Raw genomic sequence first — 20,271 nt, forward strand, 5'->3', positions numbered from 1 at the left:
TTTCTACATAACTCCTCAAAATGGCAAAACATGGTCAAATTCTAACATTCTGAAGGATGATGCACTGAAGATCAAGCTACAGGGTAGGTTAATCTGCAGGGGTCAATGCAAGACCTGAGTAACCATAGGCTCTGATGTTGTCTTTTTTTTTTTCCAGGAGAGTAGAAAGTGGGATTCTTCAAAAAGTCAAACATAGGTTGGAAAACCCAGCTCTAAACTATTTACCCAGACAGGAGTGGAATATATTCCTCCACACCAGATGTGCATGGCTCTAGGGAATGATAGGCACCTACAAGGTGCCCAAACCCCATAGGTCCTCAAAAAAAAATCTGTTGAATGAGCAAATAAACAAAAACATAGCCCATCGAAAATTGGCCTAGAAAAGTGCAAGGAAAAAATACCGAGCACTTTCCAGATTGCTTTGGTTTTCTTTGTTACTGGAGATTTCTCACTTCCATTATTCCCTTATGAATAGGCAAGGTATGATAATTTTAAACAGTAAGAAATACCTAAATCAGTGAGAAAGTAAGGTCTCACGAAAAATAGACAGGCTTCTTGTAGTTTATTTGAGTTATTTCCAAGCGACAGTTACAAAAGTTTTTAATTTTTATAATACTCTTGATAAGAAAATAAAATTTAAATAAAAATACATTCTCAACATACAACATGGTTACACAAATTCACTACATTAAGTTTTGATAACTTATATTTTCAAACTGGACACTGTAAAAACCAATATTTACTAGCAACATATTAATTTCCAAGTTAAAAAAATGAAAGCAGATAATATCAATCAAGATTCGTAATTTAACTCTAGAATGAGTCTTGTATTTTTCACATACTGTAAGGACATCTAAAAAGGCTATGCAGAATTCTGTCTTTACAGAATGTACCGTTAGGACAAATTAAAGGTGCTTTCACTTAAAAATAAGATCTGTTTTTCAAAACCTGGCATGAACATGCCTTTCTGATGAATGAAATCAGGTTTCAGAAAAAGAAACAAAAGCCACATCATTCGTCATGTTGTTTTGGTATAATAAAATGAAAAAGCCTAGTTTTGACTTAACCATTACCCGTGATATTAAAAACATATTTCTTTGGCAAATAAAACAGTTTAATTTGATAAATTATATTCCCGGGAGTAAAACCTTTGCTATTCCATCATCTTATTAAATGCATATTAAAAAAACAAAGCTAAACAAAAACAAAACAACAAAATAAGTGACAGATCATCACAATTTTTACTGATGGAAATGGCTAAACTAAGAATCAGAACTGTCATTTATGGCAAGCTTCCCCATATCATCCTTTTCTGTTCTTCCTGGGGTTTTCAGGTTTTTAGGGTGAAGTGAGCTGCCATGTATTTTTTTTAGATATGGAAAGGCAGAGTAGGCAGATCACGTAGTAAAAATCAAAGTATTCATGAGTAACAGCAGAGGAATGAGGTCCCTGGAAGCAAATTCCTTGATTATCTTAGGGTCCTACTGATATGGTGTCTTATTTCAAAAGACTTTCAAAGAAAATTAATTTAATTTCACATTACTTCTTTTCAGGCTGTGCCAAGCTGGTAAATTCCAGTCAAACTGGCTGCTTAAAAGCATCATGTGAAGAAAATAACTAGATGACTGAACTCTCCCCTTCGAATCCAGAGTTATGTATGCACACAGCCTTTGATCATGCCATGATCTTTAAAAACAATTGGGGATTTGGTATTTTAAATGTTAGAAGAATATTTCTTTTGCCTTAAAAAAACACAACAAAGGACTAAAAAACCACTAAAAAGGAATGATTAGTACTTGGTAATGCTCATATATCCTCTGCAGGCAGACATTTCAGAGACTCATAAAAGGAATTTTAATCTGAATGAAATTTGAGAATGAAAAATTTATTAAATGGCTAAATTCTTTCATATTTTGTAAATCAGTGTAGTTGATGAATCTACATGTGCATAAAATTTAAAAGATTCTTTCAAACTTGTCTTAAAAATGGGTCAGGAGTAATAATCTACCATAATGCAGACTAGTACTGATTCTTAAATATAACCAATTGGTTTTACAGTCATTTAGAGAAATACATTGCTTGGTTATAATCATTTATGGAACAACTTTGATTGTGTGCCAATAGTCTTTAAAATAATTACCTAATAAAAATATATTTTAATAACAATTACCCACCAATAACATAATTGGCAAAGTATATCTTGAAATATAGCTTATGCTCAGGGAAACAAAAAAGCACTACTAGCTAGACTTACATTAATAAGTCACAGTTTTAAACAGAAACATATGTAAATACTCCAAGGTTCAAAGTACCACATTTAGAAAATGTTTTGAATTAAAAAAGACAAAAAAAGAGTACCATGGTTTTTAATACTGATGAAGCAAAGTGTATCCCTCTTAGCTTCAAGGTGGCAACTTGCTTCGACTGCTTATATACAGTTATGTTTTTAGGATAAAAGTAAATTACTAGGGAAAAATAGTATTCAAATAGTTGCTTGCCCAAATTCCATTTGGCTAGCAGGCAATAAGGAAACAGCAATGAAATATAAACATTTTCAGGAAAGCATTATTTCTAGACTTAAACACTGATCATTCAACTGATCATAAAGATTAGATACCATGGAGTACCTAAAGTATAATCTGGGGCAGTCCAGATTATTAAAGTGCGCCGAGTGACTGTTCTCGAGTTAGATCACGACCTAACACTATGAGGAGGGCATCCTTATGGTGGCCCTTATTACAACATAAACTAGCAGGTGAAGTCAAGTGATTTTTCTACCACCTTCGTTCACTGTTTACTTTCTCTTCTTTTTCAGAAAAGATGTCCTTAGAAGTCATGTTAATCTGAACTCTCAAATCAAGAAAATGAGTACCTGATATTTAAAACAATGAAGAAAATTTAGTGGTCTCATTTTATTTCATCTGCCATCACTCATTCCAAATGTAAACAAGATGCACACAATAGCACATATTCCCTGATTCCTCGTATCTGAGTTCTGTTTACATCTATAAGTAGGCAAAAGGACCTACTAACTTTTAAGGATGCTCTGGCAGTTTTCTAAAGTTTTTGTAGCTATCTCTAATGTAACCTGTAATGATTGATGGACCAAAGGAAAAAAAAATTTTTTCTTTTCTTTTTTGAAATAAAGAGGGTCTAGATGAACTAAATGGAAAGCTCTGAATTGTCATGGATTGGGGTTTTCTAGTAAAACACAATGTTGGCAGTAGAGAGCAGGCACTAATGGTAGTGAAAACAGGTCCACGGAACAGAGTGTTACAAGAAGAGACAGTTTCTTGCTATGCAGGAGTTCTCCCTCTGTTACACAGCTTCTTTAGGAACCTTCTTTAGGAAGAGTCTTTCTATCAAAAACAAGTTGGAGAAAAATTGATCTGGACATACAAGGGAATCTTGGGCTTCAAATTCTCTAGTCATCTATAAATTCCAGGATTCCCAATTAATTTCAGTTATTAAATATTAAATACAATGTGAATGCAGGTGACATTGAAGCTAATGTTCATTCTTAAATACTATGAACAAAATATATGATGAATTTAAAAATACCAAGAAAAAGAATTATTTTCCAGTTCTTCTGAAGCAATTGGTCAAACTCTAGGATGTTTTCCCAACAATTGGATTTTCCCTAGAAAACAAGAAAATCATTTTTCAAAAGTTAAAAAATATGAAATTTTTAAAAATGACACATATAGAATCCATTAAGTATTTATAATTTTATCATGATATTCTCTCATGTCAAGTCTTGTTTCATTAATTCAATGAGTATTTACTGACCACCTATTGTATTTTAGGCACTATTCTATAAGTTAACGATACAACAGTAAACAAAACAGACAAAACCACTGCCATGATGGAAGTTACATCTTGGTACAGGGAAAATAAAGTCAGTAAAATATTTAGCACAAGAAAAGTTGGTATTTTTTCATAAAGAAAAAAAGTGGGAAGGGGTAGCGTAGGGGTATAGGGAGGAGGTACAATTTAAGGAGGATGGTCAAGTATTGACTAGGACCTCATGTGGAAACTTCCAAAGGCTCCAAGAAAAATGGATTACTATTCTTGGAAGAGAACCAATTATACTAATGTAGAGAACATGAGATTAGGATGCTTATAATATCCTTTCTAATGAACTGATCTTTCTATCCAGAAAAACATAAAAATTTATACTTGTTGAACTGATTTTTAATATTCATAAATAAAAAATATAGTATTAATACCATACTTTTCAAAGAATATTTAAAGTGGTGAGGCCAGGATTTGGACCCCCCTTACTAATCAGCTGTAGGACCTTGGGCGAGGTATTTAACTCCCCTGAGCCTGAGTTTCTCTAGCTGTAAAGTGGGGATAAAATCACGCTGGGCTGATGTAAGGATCAATGAGAGAGTGTATATTGTGGAAAATAATGTTATTTGCTGGCTCAAGAACCATACCCTGACTATCCACTTCTTTACAAATAGGATCCTGATTCTCTTTTAATATGGGGAAGCCATGTTGTTTCGGGGGAGGCTGTGTCTAGAAACCTAGACAAGGTTTCTTTCTGCTAGTAAGGAGGAAACAGCCTTTTCTACCTCTGGACACTACCATATAAAAATGTGGGGCTTGGAACTACTGCAGTTTATCTGTGACTATCAGCAGACAAGCCTGAGAAAGACCAGAAATTAGCTTATTGAGGCAGGTGTTCCTTGATGACAGTGCTGAGCTGCTGAATTAACCAACTGCAGAAGTTAGGACTTAATTTGTGAGACTAAAAAATTTCTTATTGTTTAAGCCACTTCAATTGGGTCTTTGTTACTTGCTGCTGAAAGCAGTCTAAATGATATGATGCAAAGTACTAGGCATAGTGTCCCGAGGGGGGATAGGCTCCCAATAAATGTTAGCTGTTGCTGTTGTTATCCATTGTAGCATCCATCTACATATGAAGTGGATCCAAAAAATCAACTATGAAATACTTGAAGCATTCTCACAATTGGCTTTTTAAAGTACTTACTATGTATAAGCCACTGTGGGAGATATAAAGGAGGAGGATCAGTTAAAAACAAAATAAAAACAATAAACTACTAGTTATTCAAGAAATATGACATTAAAAGTGGTGATAAAAGTACAGCACCAACACAATGAACTAAAAAAGACAAAGCATGCTTTGAGTTTCAGTGACCAACTTGCATAAGAGAAAGGATCTGAGCCAGGTCTTGGCAGGTGATGGTGGACAGGAGGCCTGCAGGGCAGGGGTGAAGACAGGGCAGGAGAGGCAATCTCAAACTCTGTTTAAAAATATGTTTATAGTAGCTTAAAAACTACTTACTTGCTCCCATATTTTGCACTACTTGATCTTTTCTTCCTATACTTTTCATGAGGTTCATCCAGCTTCTCTATTATGCTTTTTATTTGCTGAATTGTCTTGAAGGTTGTTACAGAATCCTCAATTACAAAGTTAGAATAATCATCAGGCTCTTTCTGTGGTCCTTGATAGACTGCTATTGTTCCACAAGCCTCTACAAGAAGCAGTAAAATCTCTGATCAAACAATCAAATTCTATAAATGCAATTTGTAGTACAAATAAGAATTTTTCAAGTGTTTCATGCTGGAGAGATTTCCCTTGGCAGTACATAAATAACTAAAATACATAGATTTTATTAATCAGAATAATCAAATTTATGCAAAAATACTATTTTTCATTTATACATATCCATGAAAAATACCCCCATTGGGGGTTTATCAACTTTCATATACACGATATTTTGGTAAATCTGTATTTTCAACTTTTTAAAAATGCCAAAGCAATACTTCAGGAATTGGTAGTGAAAGATTATGGTTATATAAAAATAGATAAGTTGTGCATTTACCTTCCATCTTTTGCAGCTTAAGTAAACTGAGGGTAAAAAGGGAATAAATTCTTTCTGTTTCTCTGTCTTCATCAATATCTATTTGGATGTCTGCAGGGACTCCTCTATGGTAAAAATAAAATCAAAGACATTGGAAAAATTTTACTTTGTTAATATGCGAAAGACTTTTGATGGTTTGAGACTAAAAACAGAATCCCAGAATTTTGAAAAAGGAAGTTCAGAAATTTAGTTTCATCGGACAGTTAAATAAACTGGGGCCAAGAGAGGTTTGGTCATTATGTGACTATTCATAAGGAGGGGAATTTTAAAATAAAATCATTTTCATTATGAACCAATGCTTCATTACAAAAACAATACATCATTACTTATGTCTACGGGGCTATAAAGTTTGTTCTATACAATTAGAAATACAATGTTAAGGACCCTTTTTCCTTGATGTCTTGCTCAAGCTTGTGCTGCTATTTAAACATTGCCTTTTTAATTTTGTTTCAAATTTGTACAACTACTAGTACTTTCAGAACATTTTCATCATCTTCAAAAGAAACCCTGTATCCATTTGCACTCCCCATTTCTCCCTCCCTCCTGCCCCTAGCAACGCTGATCTACTTTTTATAGTCTCTATAAATTTACCTATTCTGGACACTTTATATAAATGTGATCACATATGGCCTTTATGTCTGCCTTCTTTGACTTAGCATGTTTTCAAGGTTCATTCATGTTGTAGCATGTAACGGTACTTCATTCCTCTTTATGGCCAATTAATATTCCATTGTATGGATATACCACATTTCGAAACATTGCTTTTTTGATCAGAAAGAAACTTACGCAGTACATGGCTTGCAGCCGAGAGTGTTTTCGCTGGTCTCCTGACAGCAGAGCCAGTTTCCGTTTATGTATGCAGAGGGATGATAAAAACTGAGCCTGTTTTGATTGCACCGGCTGACCCTGCAGAGCACGTCTATCCATTCATTAGCTTCTACACAATTATTTGCCTGGACATAGAGCGGTTTCTCTGCATGTATTACTTGGAACATCTTCATAAGGCAATTAAGATAAAAAGTTAGTGACAGAGTCTAAAAACCACAAGAAAACACAAAAGTATGTAACAGAAATCTAGTTTGCTTGACTAGATAACTGCTAAGGTACCTTATGAATTATTACTTTTCAAGCAAGTTAGTCCCAAAGACAATCTAAGTGACATGGTACTAAGCAGCACAACAGAACATAATTTTTAGAAGCTACACATGTCCAAAGAAATGGACTATCATATAATAAATAAGAATAAAGGGAAGGAATTTCAGATGGAAGAAGTATGAACAAAGGCAAAGCACTGGGAAAGCAGAGGAAAGAAAATCATCTTGACTGGCTTGAGTGTATGGTGTGTATTGAATGGTAGCAGAAGACAAAACTAGAGAGATAGGCTGGAATTACTTAGAGACCTGAATGTTATGTAGAGAAGTCTGTTAACAGGAAAGTATTGAGAAAAGTATTTTTAACTTAATAAACAAGGTAGACAGTATGAAGCATCAACTATAATGGACAATTTTAAGGCAGAATTTGAGCCAGCAATTTTAATAAACTGTTTATGATTAATGGTTAACACTAAAACAACCTCTTGAAAATTTTCAATTAATGTATGCAATGCAGAAAGCTTTAAATATTTACTTATATAACTTACATTTTTCTTGTTGAAAGAGCTCTCTTCCAGTTTTTCCACAGCAAGAATGTTTTTTACTGGAATTGTGTAAATTGCATCTTTGCCTAAATAATAAAAGAAGTAGAACAAAATTAAAATAATTTCCATCAGATTTATAAAGATGAGAGGTTAATTCTGAAAGGTTTAAGCTAATCCTCTTGATGGCAGAAGTACAAATAATCTAAAGTAGATTTCCAGACGATGTGTATACAAATATTTTTTGTTTTATGGAACAGATAAATTTTGATTATTTTCTATAAAGTGACTTCCTTTTTACTTTTTGCAACATAAATTCAAATATTTTCAAGAAAAATGTGGAACTAAATTTGATCCCTATGTAGAAAATAACAATGTTATAAAAATTTTGTAACATTAATTATATAGGGACTTAGAAAAATAATATACTTAGAGGATTATTCAAAATTTGCCAAGATATGGAATTTTCTTTCATGGAGTTATTACATAAGCAGTAAATATGACTGCCTAAGTCAATTTTTCTATTTTTCTAACCTAATATTTAATTAAGGGATCAATTCTCAAAATAATGTTTCTAAATTAAAAAATTATTCATTATTATCACATATTGGTTGGTCAGCTGACTGAAGCTACAAAATTTACTCTAAGAGATGCAGGCAACAAAGTAAAAACATTATTTGCTAGTGTGAATCCTTAATCTATGAGTTTAGAAATCTGGTTAAGGAAATTTGAGTTTGCTAAAGGAGCTCCATAATAATATGGTATAAAAATATGATGTACTTCAACTTATAATTTACCTGAGAAATAACATTAATATATTTCATATAGTCATAGAAACTATAAGCAAACATAACTGACTTCTAGTCCTTTTGTAATGTCGTTCTTAGAAAAATCAAGTTTTGCTTTTATTTCCCCCTAAGCTTTGACTTAATGACATGTGAACTAAAGTGCCAGAGGTTAAGAACATCACATTTTTTTTTTAACAGACAGTATATCACTCTGTTGTCCAGGCTGCAGTGCAGTGGCATGATCATAACTCACTGCAGTCTCGAACTCCTGGGCTCAAGCAATCTTCTTGCTTCAGTCTGAGTAGCTAGGACTATAGGAGTGCACCACCATGCCCATCTAATTTTTTAATTTTTTGGTAGCAACAGGGTCTTGCTATGTTGCCTAGGCTGGCCTCGAATTCCTGGCTTGAAGTGATCCTTCTGCCTCAGCCTCCCAAAGTGCTGGGATTACAAGTGTGAATGCCTGGCTAGAACTTTGCATTTTATATTATTGAACCAATTAATATATAGCTTTTTTGGCAAAGAAAACTATTTGGTTAATAAAGGTTTCTTTTTGTCTTGAATAGAGATGTTAACAGAATATTTACTAAGCATGGTTTCTGGTATAATATCTAAAATTTATGTAATTCAAGCAGATGGGATATATAATTTTTTAAAAAAGATAAAGTCACTTAATTCAACTGTCATATATTGAATGTCCACTCTATACTAGGCACTGTTGTAACTACATATGATATAGCAGTAAACAGAACACATAAGGGCATGCATTTAGGTCTCAAAAGACTGACAAAAGACAAATAAATATTAAATAGAGATGAACACTACAATGAAAATAAACTGGGGTGGCAAGATAAAAAACAATTGGGAAGTTATTTTAAATTGTGTTGACTAGAAAAAAACTTTCTGAGGACACATTTACATTCAACAGATATCAATCATGAATGCATAGGAAAATTAAAAAAGACCATCAGCAATTTCTTGAAAGCAGACAAGATGACATTTACGGGGATGGCAGATAGGAGGGTGGGGCAGGGAGGGAGTAACTGAAGAAGCCACAGTCCAAGCCAGATGTAGGATAAGATATCTGCAAAAGTAGGAGTGGTTAGGGGAGAGCTTCAAGCCAGAGCCAGTGGATTTCAGACAGCTGGAGGTTGGGGAAACTCAGATATACATCAGGATAATTAATCAGTGAGCTACATCTGGAAGAGCTGGGTCAATCAGGCCCTCCCTGCTCTTTGATTTGTGCTAAGCAGCAGTCAGGGGCATGTCTTTGCAGGCTCAAGCAGAAGGATGCACACTGGGCTGCGGAGCGGTGCAATGTCACAGGTAGCTGCTGACCCTAGGAGGGAAGCAGAGAGTACCCACACCAGAAGGCAAGCATCAGTACCTCTGCCCCTGCCTCATAAGCACTTGTGGTAAGCTACTGAGCACTCAAGTAGGTGACTGGATTGACTGTAAAACACGAGGATGAGCAAATCACCAAAAAAATCACCAGTTAGGGAAAATCAGCACCCTAAAGGAGTGCAACAAAAAGGATAACATCTGAGGAAATCAGGAGCATAATGAATCAAGCAGCAGGAGGGACATAATCTTTGGGTACTGATCTCTAAGAGTACCACAAAGATTCTAGTCAGAGAATTTTAACATTTTGCAGAGAGTTTCTATTTTTAGATTTGCTGAATACACAAAGCATGCCCATACCCTAAAATTTCTACATTTATTCATTTCTGGACAAATTATAACAGCATATGTAGACAAAGTACACTGCTTCCAGGGATATACACTGTTATTATATCATTAGGGCTAATTTCATAGTTAATAGTGTTAACAGGAATAAAGTGCAACATGAATTAGTAAAATGAAAGATTTTACTGAGTAGTTTCCAAAAATACAGTACATAAGATCAAAGAAATATAAAGTAAAAGAACAGTTAAGAGCCACGGTGGATGGATATAGAAGTTCCAGTACCTGACTACTAAGAATTGAAAAAACAGAATAGAAAGACTGTTCCAGAGAAAATTACAGATGAAAATGTCCCTGAGATAAAGGCAGAAATCTTCAGATTGAAGGTTATCTACCTAGTACTGAGCAGGATGGGAGAAAAAAGACAAATATTTAAATAGTGCGCAGTAACACATTAGGACTTGAAGGCTAAAGAGAGTCCTAAGAGTTTCTATAGAGAAGAATCAAAAGACTGAAAATCAGATTAACATCAAATTCTCATCAGCAGCAATGGAAACTAATAAAAAATATAGTAGTATCTTCAAAGTTCTGAAGGAAAATGATTTTTAAATCCAGTCTAAAGAAACAAATCCAGTCTAACTATCAAGAGTAAGGATAAAATAAAGACATTTTTGTATTAACATATGCAAGGACTTATAAAATTTATTGGCCACAAAAGCTATCTGAAATCGTTCCTTGAGGAAGTACTCCTGCAAAATAATAATGAATCCAGGAAAAAAACAGATGAATCATATAAGAAACAGTGGTGGGCAAAGAAATCAGGAAAATTGATAGGCAAGGATATAAAATCATTAGACAGCATAATGTAAAAGGTAAAAGAAACAAGAGAACCAAATATTAAAATTCCAGATGATTTCATTAGGGAGATGCAAAGAAAAGAATGATTCAAAAGCATGCTAATGTTCTTTCCCAGCTTGAATGGAGACTTGGATTAACTGTGGACATTAAGATAAACATGTAAGTTTAAATTCATCTGTCAACAATTCAAGAGTAGAAATAGGATGTCCAAATTCCCTCACAAGATAAAGACAGAGAGAGAGTGTGAGCATACACACATGCTTAATTATTCCAATACGAAGCAAGGAAAGAAAAAATAAATCCAGAAAACAGAAAAGCCTAGTAAATAGAAAACACAAAACAAAGTAGTAATCACAACAAATGTGAGTGCATTAAATTGCCCTATTAAATGACTGAAATCAGGTTGCAGTTAAAATTGTCATTACCTCTCAAAAAGTTAAACAGAATTGCCATATTAACTCACAGATTCCACTCCTAGGTATACAGTCTTGAGAAGCGAAGACATATGTCTGCACAAAAACTTGTAAATAAATGAATGTTCACAACAGCATTATTCATAATAGCCCAAAACTGATAACAACCTAAATTCATCCAACTGATGAACGGATAAACAAAATGTAGTCTATCCATCCAATAGAATATTATTCAATGCAAAAGGATAAAGTACTGATTTATGCTACCACGTGAACAAACCTCCAAAACATTATGCTGAAAGAAGCCAGTCATAAAAGGTTAAACTGTATGATTCCATTTATGTGAAATGCCCACAAGAGGCAAATCCATATAAGACAGAAAGTAGATTATTGGTTGCCAAGGGGCTGGGAAAAGGAAGGAATGGGGAGTGAGTGTTAATGGGTATAGGGTTTCTTTTTGGAGGTGATGAAAATGTTCTGGAATTAGTGGCAATTAAACAACCTTGTGAATATACTGAAAAACCAATAAACTGTACACTTTAAAAGGGTGACTGTTATGGTATGTGAATTATGTCTCAATTATATCTCAATTTAAAAAAAATATTATTACCACCACAACAAAAACAGAAGTCCAGCTGGCTCCAAGGGACACAGCTAAAATAAAACTATCATGATCCTATTTTTTTTCCCCCCTGACACGGTCTTGCTTTGTTGCCCAGATTAGAGTGCAGTGGCATTATCATAGCTCACTGCAACCTCAAACTTCTGGGCTCTGATTCTCCCACCTCGGCCTCCAAGAGTACTAGGATTACAGGCGTGAGCCACATATAACTCATTTTAATCCTTTATTTTCTTTTAAAAATTGCTTTAATCAGGTAAATGTATATTTGGCACATCATAAAGTTCATCCATTTCAAATGTACAATTGAATGTTTTTTGTAACTCTACTGAGTGGTGCACCCATCACCATAAATCAGTTTTAGAACAGCTTTGTTCCCCCCAAAAGATCCCTCATGCTCATTATAGTTAATCCTAGTTTTCATCTCCAGTCCTGAGCAGCCACTAATCTACATTCTGTCTCTATTAACTTTGCCTTTTCTGGCATTTCATATAAATGGAATCATATAGTATGCGATCTCTTGGGTCTGACTTCTTTCACTCAGTGTAATTTTCAGAGGTTCATCCATGATGCAGCATGTATCAGTAGTTTCTTCTTTATGGCTAATAGTGTTCTATTGTGTGGACACACCACATTTTGTTTATCCATTCACCAGCTGATGGACATTTAGGTTGTTTCTAGTTTTTGGCTATTATGAATAATGCTGTTATGAACATTCATTGCAAGTCTTTGTGTGGTTGTATGTTTTCATGTCTTTTGGAGCAGATAACCAAGAGTGGAATTCCTAGATTACATGTATGGTAGTTTTATGTTTAACTGTTAGAGAAACTGCCAAACTGCTTTCCAAAGTGGTTGTACTATTCTACATTCCCACTGGAAATGTATGAGGGTTTGTTTCTCCACATTCTCACCAACATTTGGTACCATCTGTCTTATTACAGATACTCTAGTTGGGGTGAAATGGTATCTCATTATGGTTTTAATTTGCATTTCCCTAATAAATAATGATGTTGAGCATCTCTTCATATGCTTATAGATATTTGCATAATTTCTTTGATAAATTGTTCATATCTATTGTGATATATATGTGTATGTGTGTAAAAATAAAGACGAGGTCTCACTCTGTTGCCCAGATTGGAGTACAGTGGCATGATCAATGCTCACTGCAGCCTCAAACTCTTGGGCTCAAGGAATTTGCCTTAGTCTCCTATTTTAAATTTTTTTTCTTTTGTTTTTTGTAGAGACAGGGTCTTGCTCTGCTGCTCAGACTGGTCTGAAACTCCTGGCCTCGAGCAATCCTCCGGCCTTGCTCTCCCAAAATGCTGGAATTACAGGTATGAGCCATTGTGCCTGGCTTGTTCTCTTTTTGAGTTGTTTTTAAAATTCTGGATACTAGTCTTTATCAGATAAGTGTTTTCTAAATATTTTCTTCTAGTCTGTTGCTTATCTTTTCATTTTCTTAATGATATATTTTGAAATAACAAAAGTTTTAAATCTTGATGAGGTCCAATTTACCAATTTTTTCTTTTATAGACCAAACTTTTAGTATGTAAGAATTCTTTGCTTAATTTAAGGCCTAGAAGATTTCCCTTATTTTCTAATATAAACATTTAAGATAATCAAATTCCCTTTAAGTACTGCTTTAGTTATAGCCCACAAACTTTGACATGTTTGTTACATTTTCATTATCATTTAGTTACAAATATTTTTGCATTTCCTTGTTAATTCATCCATGACCCGTAAGTTATCTGAAGGTATGCTATTTAATTTCCAAATATTTGTGGCTTTTCTAGGTATCATTATCATTATTAATTCTGTTGTGGTCAGAGAATATACCTTGTACAATGTCAACCTTCTGATATTTACTTAGATTCATGGCCTAGCATGTGGGTAAGTCTACCTTAGTGAATGTTCCAATGTGCATTTGAAAGGAATATATATTCTGTATCTGTTTGGCATACTGCTTCATAAATGTAAATTAGATCAAGGTGATTGACAGTGCTATTTCAAATGTCTATATTCTGATTTTTTTTGCCTAGTTGTCCTATTAAGTACTGAAAGAATATTAAAATATTTGACTGTAATTGTGAATTTGTTTATTTCAATTCTGTGTTTTACCTCTAAGTACACTGAATTGTCATTAGCTATGTATATATTTAGGATTAGGTCTTCCTCATAAATGCTTCTTTTATCTGTACATATTTGGTAAATGTTGTTTTGAAGACTACTTTGGGAATACTGCTTAGTGTTTTAAATCATCTTTCTCTATTCAATTACTTTTAATCTGTTTTATATTTAAAGTACACGTATTATAGAAAGTATATCATTGAATCTTGCTTTTTAAAATCTAGTGTAACAGTCTCTTTCAAAGCTAATGTAGTTCATTTACATTTATTGTGATTATTGATATAGTTGGGCATAAGATATCATTTTGCTATTTGTTTTTTCTTTCCTGCCATTTTTATTTATTTATTTTTGGGGTTGGAGAGAGGGGATGGATTAGTTATACCTAGTTTTTTCTAACTTTTTATTCTAGATATTACAATAATACAGCCTAATTTACCATAGTCAGTTTAAAATTATTCTTGTATCATTTCACATAAAATATAAGACCCTTGTAATAATTTATGTCATTCCCTTCCTTTGTGTTACTATTGTTATATATTTTACATCCAGATATATTATAAACCTGACAAATTCAATGTTATAAATTTTAAATTAAATAGTTGCTTTTTAAAGAAATTCAGGGAAAAAAAGACATTCTTACATTTACCCACATATTTACCACTTCCAATACTCTTCATTCCTTCCAGAAGATTTAAGTTTCTACTTGGTACTGTTTCCTTTCAGCCTGAAAAATTTCCTTTAGCATTTCCTATAGTGCAGGCCTACTTGCAATGGAGTCTCTCAGCTTTCATTTATCTAACAGATATTTTCATTTTTGAAGAAAATTTTCGCTAGAATTCTAGGTTGAGAACTTTTGTACTTCAGTATTCTAAAGAAGTCATTCCATTTGTCCTTCGGTTTTGGTTGCTTCTTAGGAGATATTGGCTGTCAATTGTACTGTTGTTCCCTTGTATGTAACTTGTCTTGTTTCTCTGCAAGATTTTCTCCTATCTCTGGTTTATTACATGTGTAAGTGTGGCTTCCTTTGTATTTATCATGCTTGCAGTTCACTGAGCTCCTTGGGTGCGTAATATTGTTTTTTCACCAAGTTTAGGAAATTTTAGGCCACTATTTCTTCAAATATTTTTTTCTATCCCATTCTTTTTCTACTATCCTTCTGGGATACCCACCATGTATATATTAGACTACCTGATATTGTTTCATAAGTCACTGAAGTTTTGTTAATTTTTTTCCCCAATCTTTTCCATGTTTCTAGATTGGTTAATTTCTATTGATCTACCTTCAAGTTCACTGAACCTTTCTTCTGACATCTCTGATTAAGCCAATTCAGTGAAGTTTTCATTTCAGGTATTGTAATTTTCAATTCTAGAATTTCCATTTGATTCCTTTTTATAGTTTCTTTTTTGCCAAGATCCCTCATTTCTTTACTCATCATGACTACCTTTTCCACTAAGTCCTTGAAATATTTATAACAGTGGCTTTAAAGTTCATGTCTGCTAATTCCAACATATAGATCATCTAGGGGTCTATTTCTACTAACTGCTTTTTCTCTGGATTATGTACCATAATTCCCTGTTTCTTCTCAAGATGTTAATGTTTCATTCTATACTGGACATTATGGATGAAACATTGTAGACACTGTAAGTTCAGTTACTTTCCCTTGAACAGTTACATCATTAACTGATCACCCGAGGGTTTGCTTTATACATTGCTCCTACTACATATATATATATATTTTTTTTTTTTGAGACAGAGTTTCACTTTATCGCCCTGGGTAGAATGCAGTGGTGTCATCATAGCTCACTGCAACCTCAAACTCCTGGACTCAAACGATCCTCTTGCCTCAGCCTCCTGAATATCCAGGACTGTAGGTACACACCACAACTCTCAGCTAGTTTTTTCTATTTTTAGTAGAGATAGGGTCTCACTCTTGCTCAGACTGGTCTCAAACTCCTAAGCTCAAGCAATCCTCCCGCCTCAGCCTCCCAGAGTGGTAGGATTATAGGCGTGAGTCATTGCCTACTTTGTTTATTCTTAATCCTAGAACATAATCTTTACTCCTGAGCCACCTCTGTCTCCCCTGAGGATGACAGAAGCTGAAATCTCTCACTCTTCTTTTTTAATCTTTCAGTTATTGTTTTTCACTAGCCTCTCTGGAGCTCCTCCTTACATAAGCAATTTAAGAGTCAGCTACGGATTTCAGGAGACTTCACATGCAAACTTAAGGACTCTTCCTTTTTTTCTCCTCAATTCCTAGTCTCTCTGCGAGCCCTGAACTCTATCCTTTGACATCTCAAGTCAATAAAATTGCAGCTTTCTGCTTGAATTTTAGCCACCTCAACCTGTATAGGCTAGGAGTACTTTCAGGGGGAAAAGCTGTATAAATATAAACCTTAGCCAGCATGATTCCTTTCTTTCAAAGGTCAAATTCTTCAGAGAATTATTTTACATATTTTACCCAAAGTTTATAATTGTTGCTTATGAGGAGTCATCTAATACAAGCCACAAGTTCTATCATTACTAGAACTCTTCAGGTGCCTTTTTTTTTTTGAGACAGGGTCTCACTCTGTAGCCCAGGTTAGAGTGCAGTGCCCTCATTATAGCTCACAGCAACCTCAAACTCCTGGGTTCAAGTGATCCTTTTATCTCAGTCTCCCATGTAGCTGGGGCTACAGGCACACACTACCATGCTTGACGCCAGGAATTGAGACTAGCCTGAGCAAGAGCGAGACCCCTGTCTTGCTATGCTGCTCAGCTGGTCTGGGATCAAGTGATCCTCCTGCCTTGGCCTCCCAAAGTGCTAGGATTACAGGTGTGAGTCACCATGTCCAGCCCATGCGCCTATTTTTTTTTTTTTTTGAGACAGAGTCTTGCTCTGTTGCCCAGGCAAGAGTACTGTGGTGTCAGCCTAGTTCACAGCAACCTCCAACTCCTAGGCTCAAGCAATCCTCCTGCCTCAGCCTCCCAAGTAGCTGGGACTACAGGTGCACACCACCGTGCCTGGCTAATTTTTTTTTCTATTTTTAGTTGCCCAGCTGATTTTTTCTATTTTTAGTAGAGACGGGGTCACGCTCTTGCTCAGGCTTGTCTCTAACTTCTGACTTTAAGCTATCTTCCTGCCTTGGCTTCGCATAGTGCTAGGATTACAGGGATGAGCCACTGTGCCCAGCCCTATGTGTCTACTTTTAAAAAGTCAACTTTTTTGAGATGAGTCTTTATCCTTAAAAAAGAAAAGAAAAAAAAAAAAAAAAAAAAAAAAAAAAAAAAAAAGTCAACTTTATCCCTCTAGTTACCCATGCCCAAATCCTTGGAGTTATCCTTGACTCGCCTCTTCCTCTCACTCTCTGTATCTAATTCTCTAAGCACTATTTTTAAAACAGATCCAGAATGCAATCCATTTTTACCACTTCCACCGTTACCAACTGGTCCAAGCCATTGTCTTCTCCCCCCTGGATTATTACAACAGCTTCTTAGCTGGTTTCTTTGGCTCCTTCAATCTATTCTTCATGTGACACCCCACACAGCTTGAGTGATCCTACTAAAACACAAGTCAAACAATGTTATTCCTCTGCTTAAACCTCTCCAATGCTTTCCCATCTTATTCACACAGTAACAGTCTTATAATGGCCCACAAGGTCCTTTGATATCTAGCTCCTCTATGATCTTTTTGACCTTCATTCCTGTGATTCACCCCCCTCTCTCATTTTTTCCAGCTACAAGAACTTCCTCTTATCTCTTGGACACCCCAGGCATACTTCTATTTCAGGGCTTTTGTTGTGGGTACTGATACTGTTAGCTATTTCTGTGACACTGTCATCCCAAATAGTCACATGGCTCACTCCCTCACCATCCTTATTTTTATTTTATTTTTTTTGAGACAGAGTCTCGCTTTGTTGCCCAGGCTAGAGTGAGTGCCGTGGTGTCAGCCTAGCTCACAGCAACCTCAAACTCCTGGGCTAAAGCGATCCTACTGCCTCAACCTCCCAAGTGGCTGGGACTACAGGCATGTGCCACCATGCCTGGCTAATTTTTTTTTCTATATATATTAGTTGGCCAATTAATTTCTTTCTATTTTTAGTAGAGACGGAGTCTCGCTCTTGCTCAGGCTGGTTTCGAACTCCTGACCTCAAGCAATCTGCCCACCTTGGCTTCCCAGAGAGCTAGGATTACAGGCGTGAGCCACCACGCCAGGCCCCTCACCATCTTTAGATCTTTGCTGAAATGTTACTTTCTCAGTGAAGCCTTCTCTGGCTAGACCTTTTAATATTTTAACTTCTTTCACTGAATCTATCATTTTCTATTCCCTGTCCCTAATTCTTTTTTGCTCATCTCATTCATGAGATGTACAATGTACATATAATTTTCTTTTTTTGTTGTTGTTTATTGTCTATCAGTACTAACCTATATGATCCACAAACGCAGGGATTTTGCTATGTTTTGTTCACTATTGTTCTCTCTAGAGCCTAGAACAGTGTCTAGCATATAGAAGGCACCAATAAAGCACCTGTTGAGTGCATGATTGAATCAATGATTTATTTTAGTTCTTTAGCTACCAAAGAAAAAAATATTGTAGAGCATATGTGTGAAAATATCAGCAGGTGAAAACCAAGTCAACTTCAATATATTGAGCATCTATGTTTAAAACATCATGGAAGTTTCTTTTACATTGCCTATAAGCTGTATGAGTTAGGACATTTGATATTACATGGAAGTTGTGTATATATATCTGTCTGTAAAACAGGTCTCCCAAAAGTAGACAAGAGCTACTTTTTCTATAAGAATAAAATTTCAAAGATGAATTTGTTAATAATCTATTAGTATGCTTGGTATAAATTTTAGAAATCTAGAGCAGTGGGTTATACAAGTAATTCAGGTGATAGCACATGTGGAATACATGGTGTTCTTTGACGTATACTTACTAAATGCTTTTATGCCACTAGTAGTAATATGATCCTTACCACCAAGGATCTTAAAAACTAGGGAAAGAGATCGACAAAAGTAATGATCACACGGTGTACCAGATGTTATTGCTAAGGTGGCTAAAGAAACAAAGTGAGGGAATAGGTGGCCAGAGGTTTAAAATAACTTCCATAAAAAGCTGACAATCTGGGGCCTGAAAGACAAGATTATACAGGTAAAGAAGAAAAGAAAGGAATTTCTAAGTAGAGCAAATGCAAAAGCATGACTATTAAAGAGTACAAGTTAAAGGAACTCCAAGAACTACCTTGTGAAGCTACATATGGAGACTATAAAAAATGAGGCTGGATAAGAGATGAAGAGGCTGGAACATTAATAACTTGTTTACTTGCAGCATATAACTTATAACTAGGAAAACATTTACTTATAGAAGATGAATACCTTACAGTACAGTATTATAAAACTGTAAGTGTAAGCACTGAGGCCCATAAAAAAACTGCCAAGGTAATCAGGACTAATAGCTAATTGAGTATCAGATATTCACCTGCTACATGTTAAAATGTATACTTAAGTTGTTTATTATTGCTTGTTAGCAATGACCTAAGTGGGCATCAAAACTTTATACTTATTGGAGAAAAATCCTTAAAACGGAGAAAATTCTATTAATTCCTTTTCCCGGAAATTGGGAAATGGCCATATTATTTGATTCTGAGTGGTAGAAATATTTGATTCAGAATACCATTGTGTAGCAGGAAAACAGAATGAAAGACTCAATGATTTAGAGCCATGTTATAGAAAATTTGGGAGGTATTCTTTCAGATACCCAAGTCATATAGTAAGTGTAGCTTCCAAGAGACTACTAACTAGCGGTCTTGGATATCTAGGAAACAAGAAGGAAACAGGAAGTAAGCAAAAACATTTGCTGAACAACCAAAGAATGCCAAGCCCAGGTACTTTATTCACAAGCCAAAGTCCCAACATCCTCACTCGAAGCCTTTTATTCTTATGTATAATTTTAACAAACACAGTACCTGCATCCTCACTCAGGACATTAGTAGTAAAAAATGGAGGTGGATGATAGGGATGGGAGTAAGACGGTATATTATGGTTCACTGTTATTACAAGAAATTTAAGGTGGACAGCTTTACTTAGAGAGAAAAACTATATAAAGCAAACACAGGAACACAAAAGCATAGCAGTTCAAGGCATTTAGCTGGGGAGTAAAGGCATTTAGCTAGAGTAAACATCTGCACACACCTTTAAGCAGCCCTGAAAACATCACTAAATCAGAGTCCCATATAATAATTAATATTATCAATGACAGCCCCCCAAGTCATCT

At 35.0% G+C, this 20,271-nt stretch overlaps 1 protein-coding gene and 1 long non-coding RNA gene across 3 annotated transcripts in view; both read right to left on the minus strand.

The window, feature by feature from the left end:
- Positions 1-545: 545 nt before the first annotated feature.
- Positions 546-20,271, minus strand: part of RASA2 (RAS p21 protein activator 2) — a 117,036-nt gene continuing 97,310 nt past the window's right edge. For both annotated transcript variants that reach the window (XM_076005021.1, XM_076005019.1), the window contains exons 20-24: positions 7,534-7,616; positions 6,681-6,889; positions 5,856-5,959; positions 5,315-5,504; positions 546-3,640 (exon numbers count right to left, since the gene is read on the minus strand). In XM_076005021.1, the coding sequence (XP_075861136.1) occupies positions 3,610-3,640; positions 5,315-5,504; positions 5,856-5,959; positions 6,681-6,889; positions 7,534-7,616 (617 nt within the window). In that variant the 3' untranslated portion in view covers positions 546-3,609. The remainder of the gene's footprint in view (positions 3,641-5,314; positions 5,505-5,855; positions 5,960-6,680; positions 6,890-7,533; positions 7,617-20,271) is intronic.
- LOC142871927 (uncharacterized) lies at positions 14,318-17,264 on the minus strand. Its single transcript, XR_012920152.1, has 2 exons — positions 17,136-17,264; positions 14,318-16,730 (listed from the first exon to the last, which is right to left on the minus strand). It is a non-coding gene; the product is annotated as an uncharacterized LOC142871927 (long non-coding RNA).

The sequence above is a fragment of the Microcebus murinus genome, chromosome 1, assembly GCF_040939455.1.
Source record: "Microcebus murinus isolate Inina chromosome 1, M.murinus_Inina_mat1.0, whole genome shotgun sequence".
NCBI lineage: Eukaryota > Metazoa > Chordata > Mammalia > Primates > Cheirogaleidae > Microcebus > Microcebus murinus.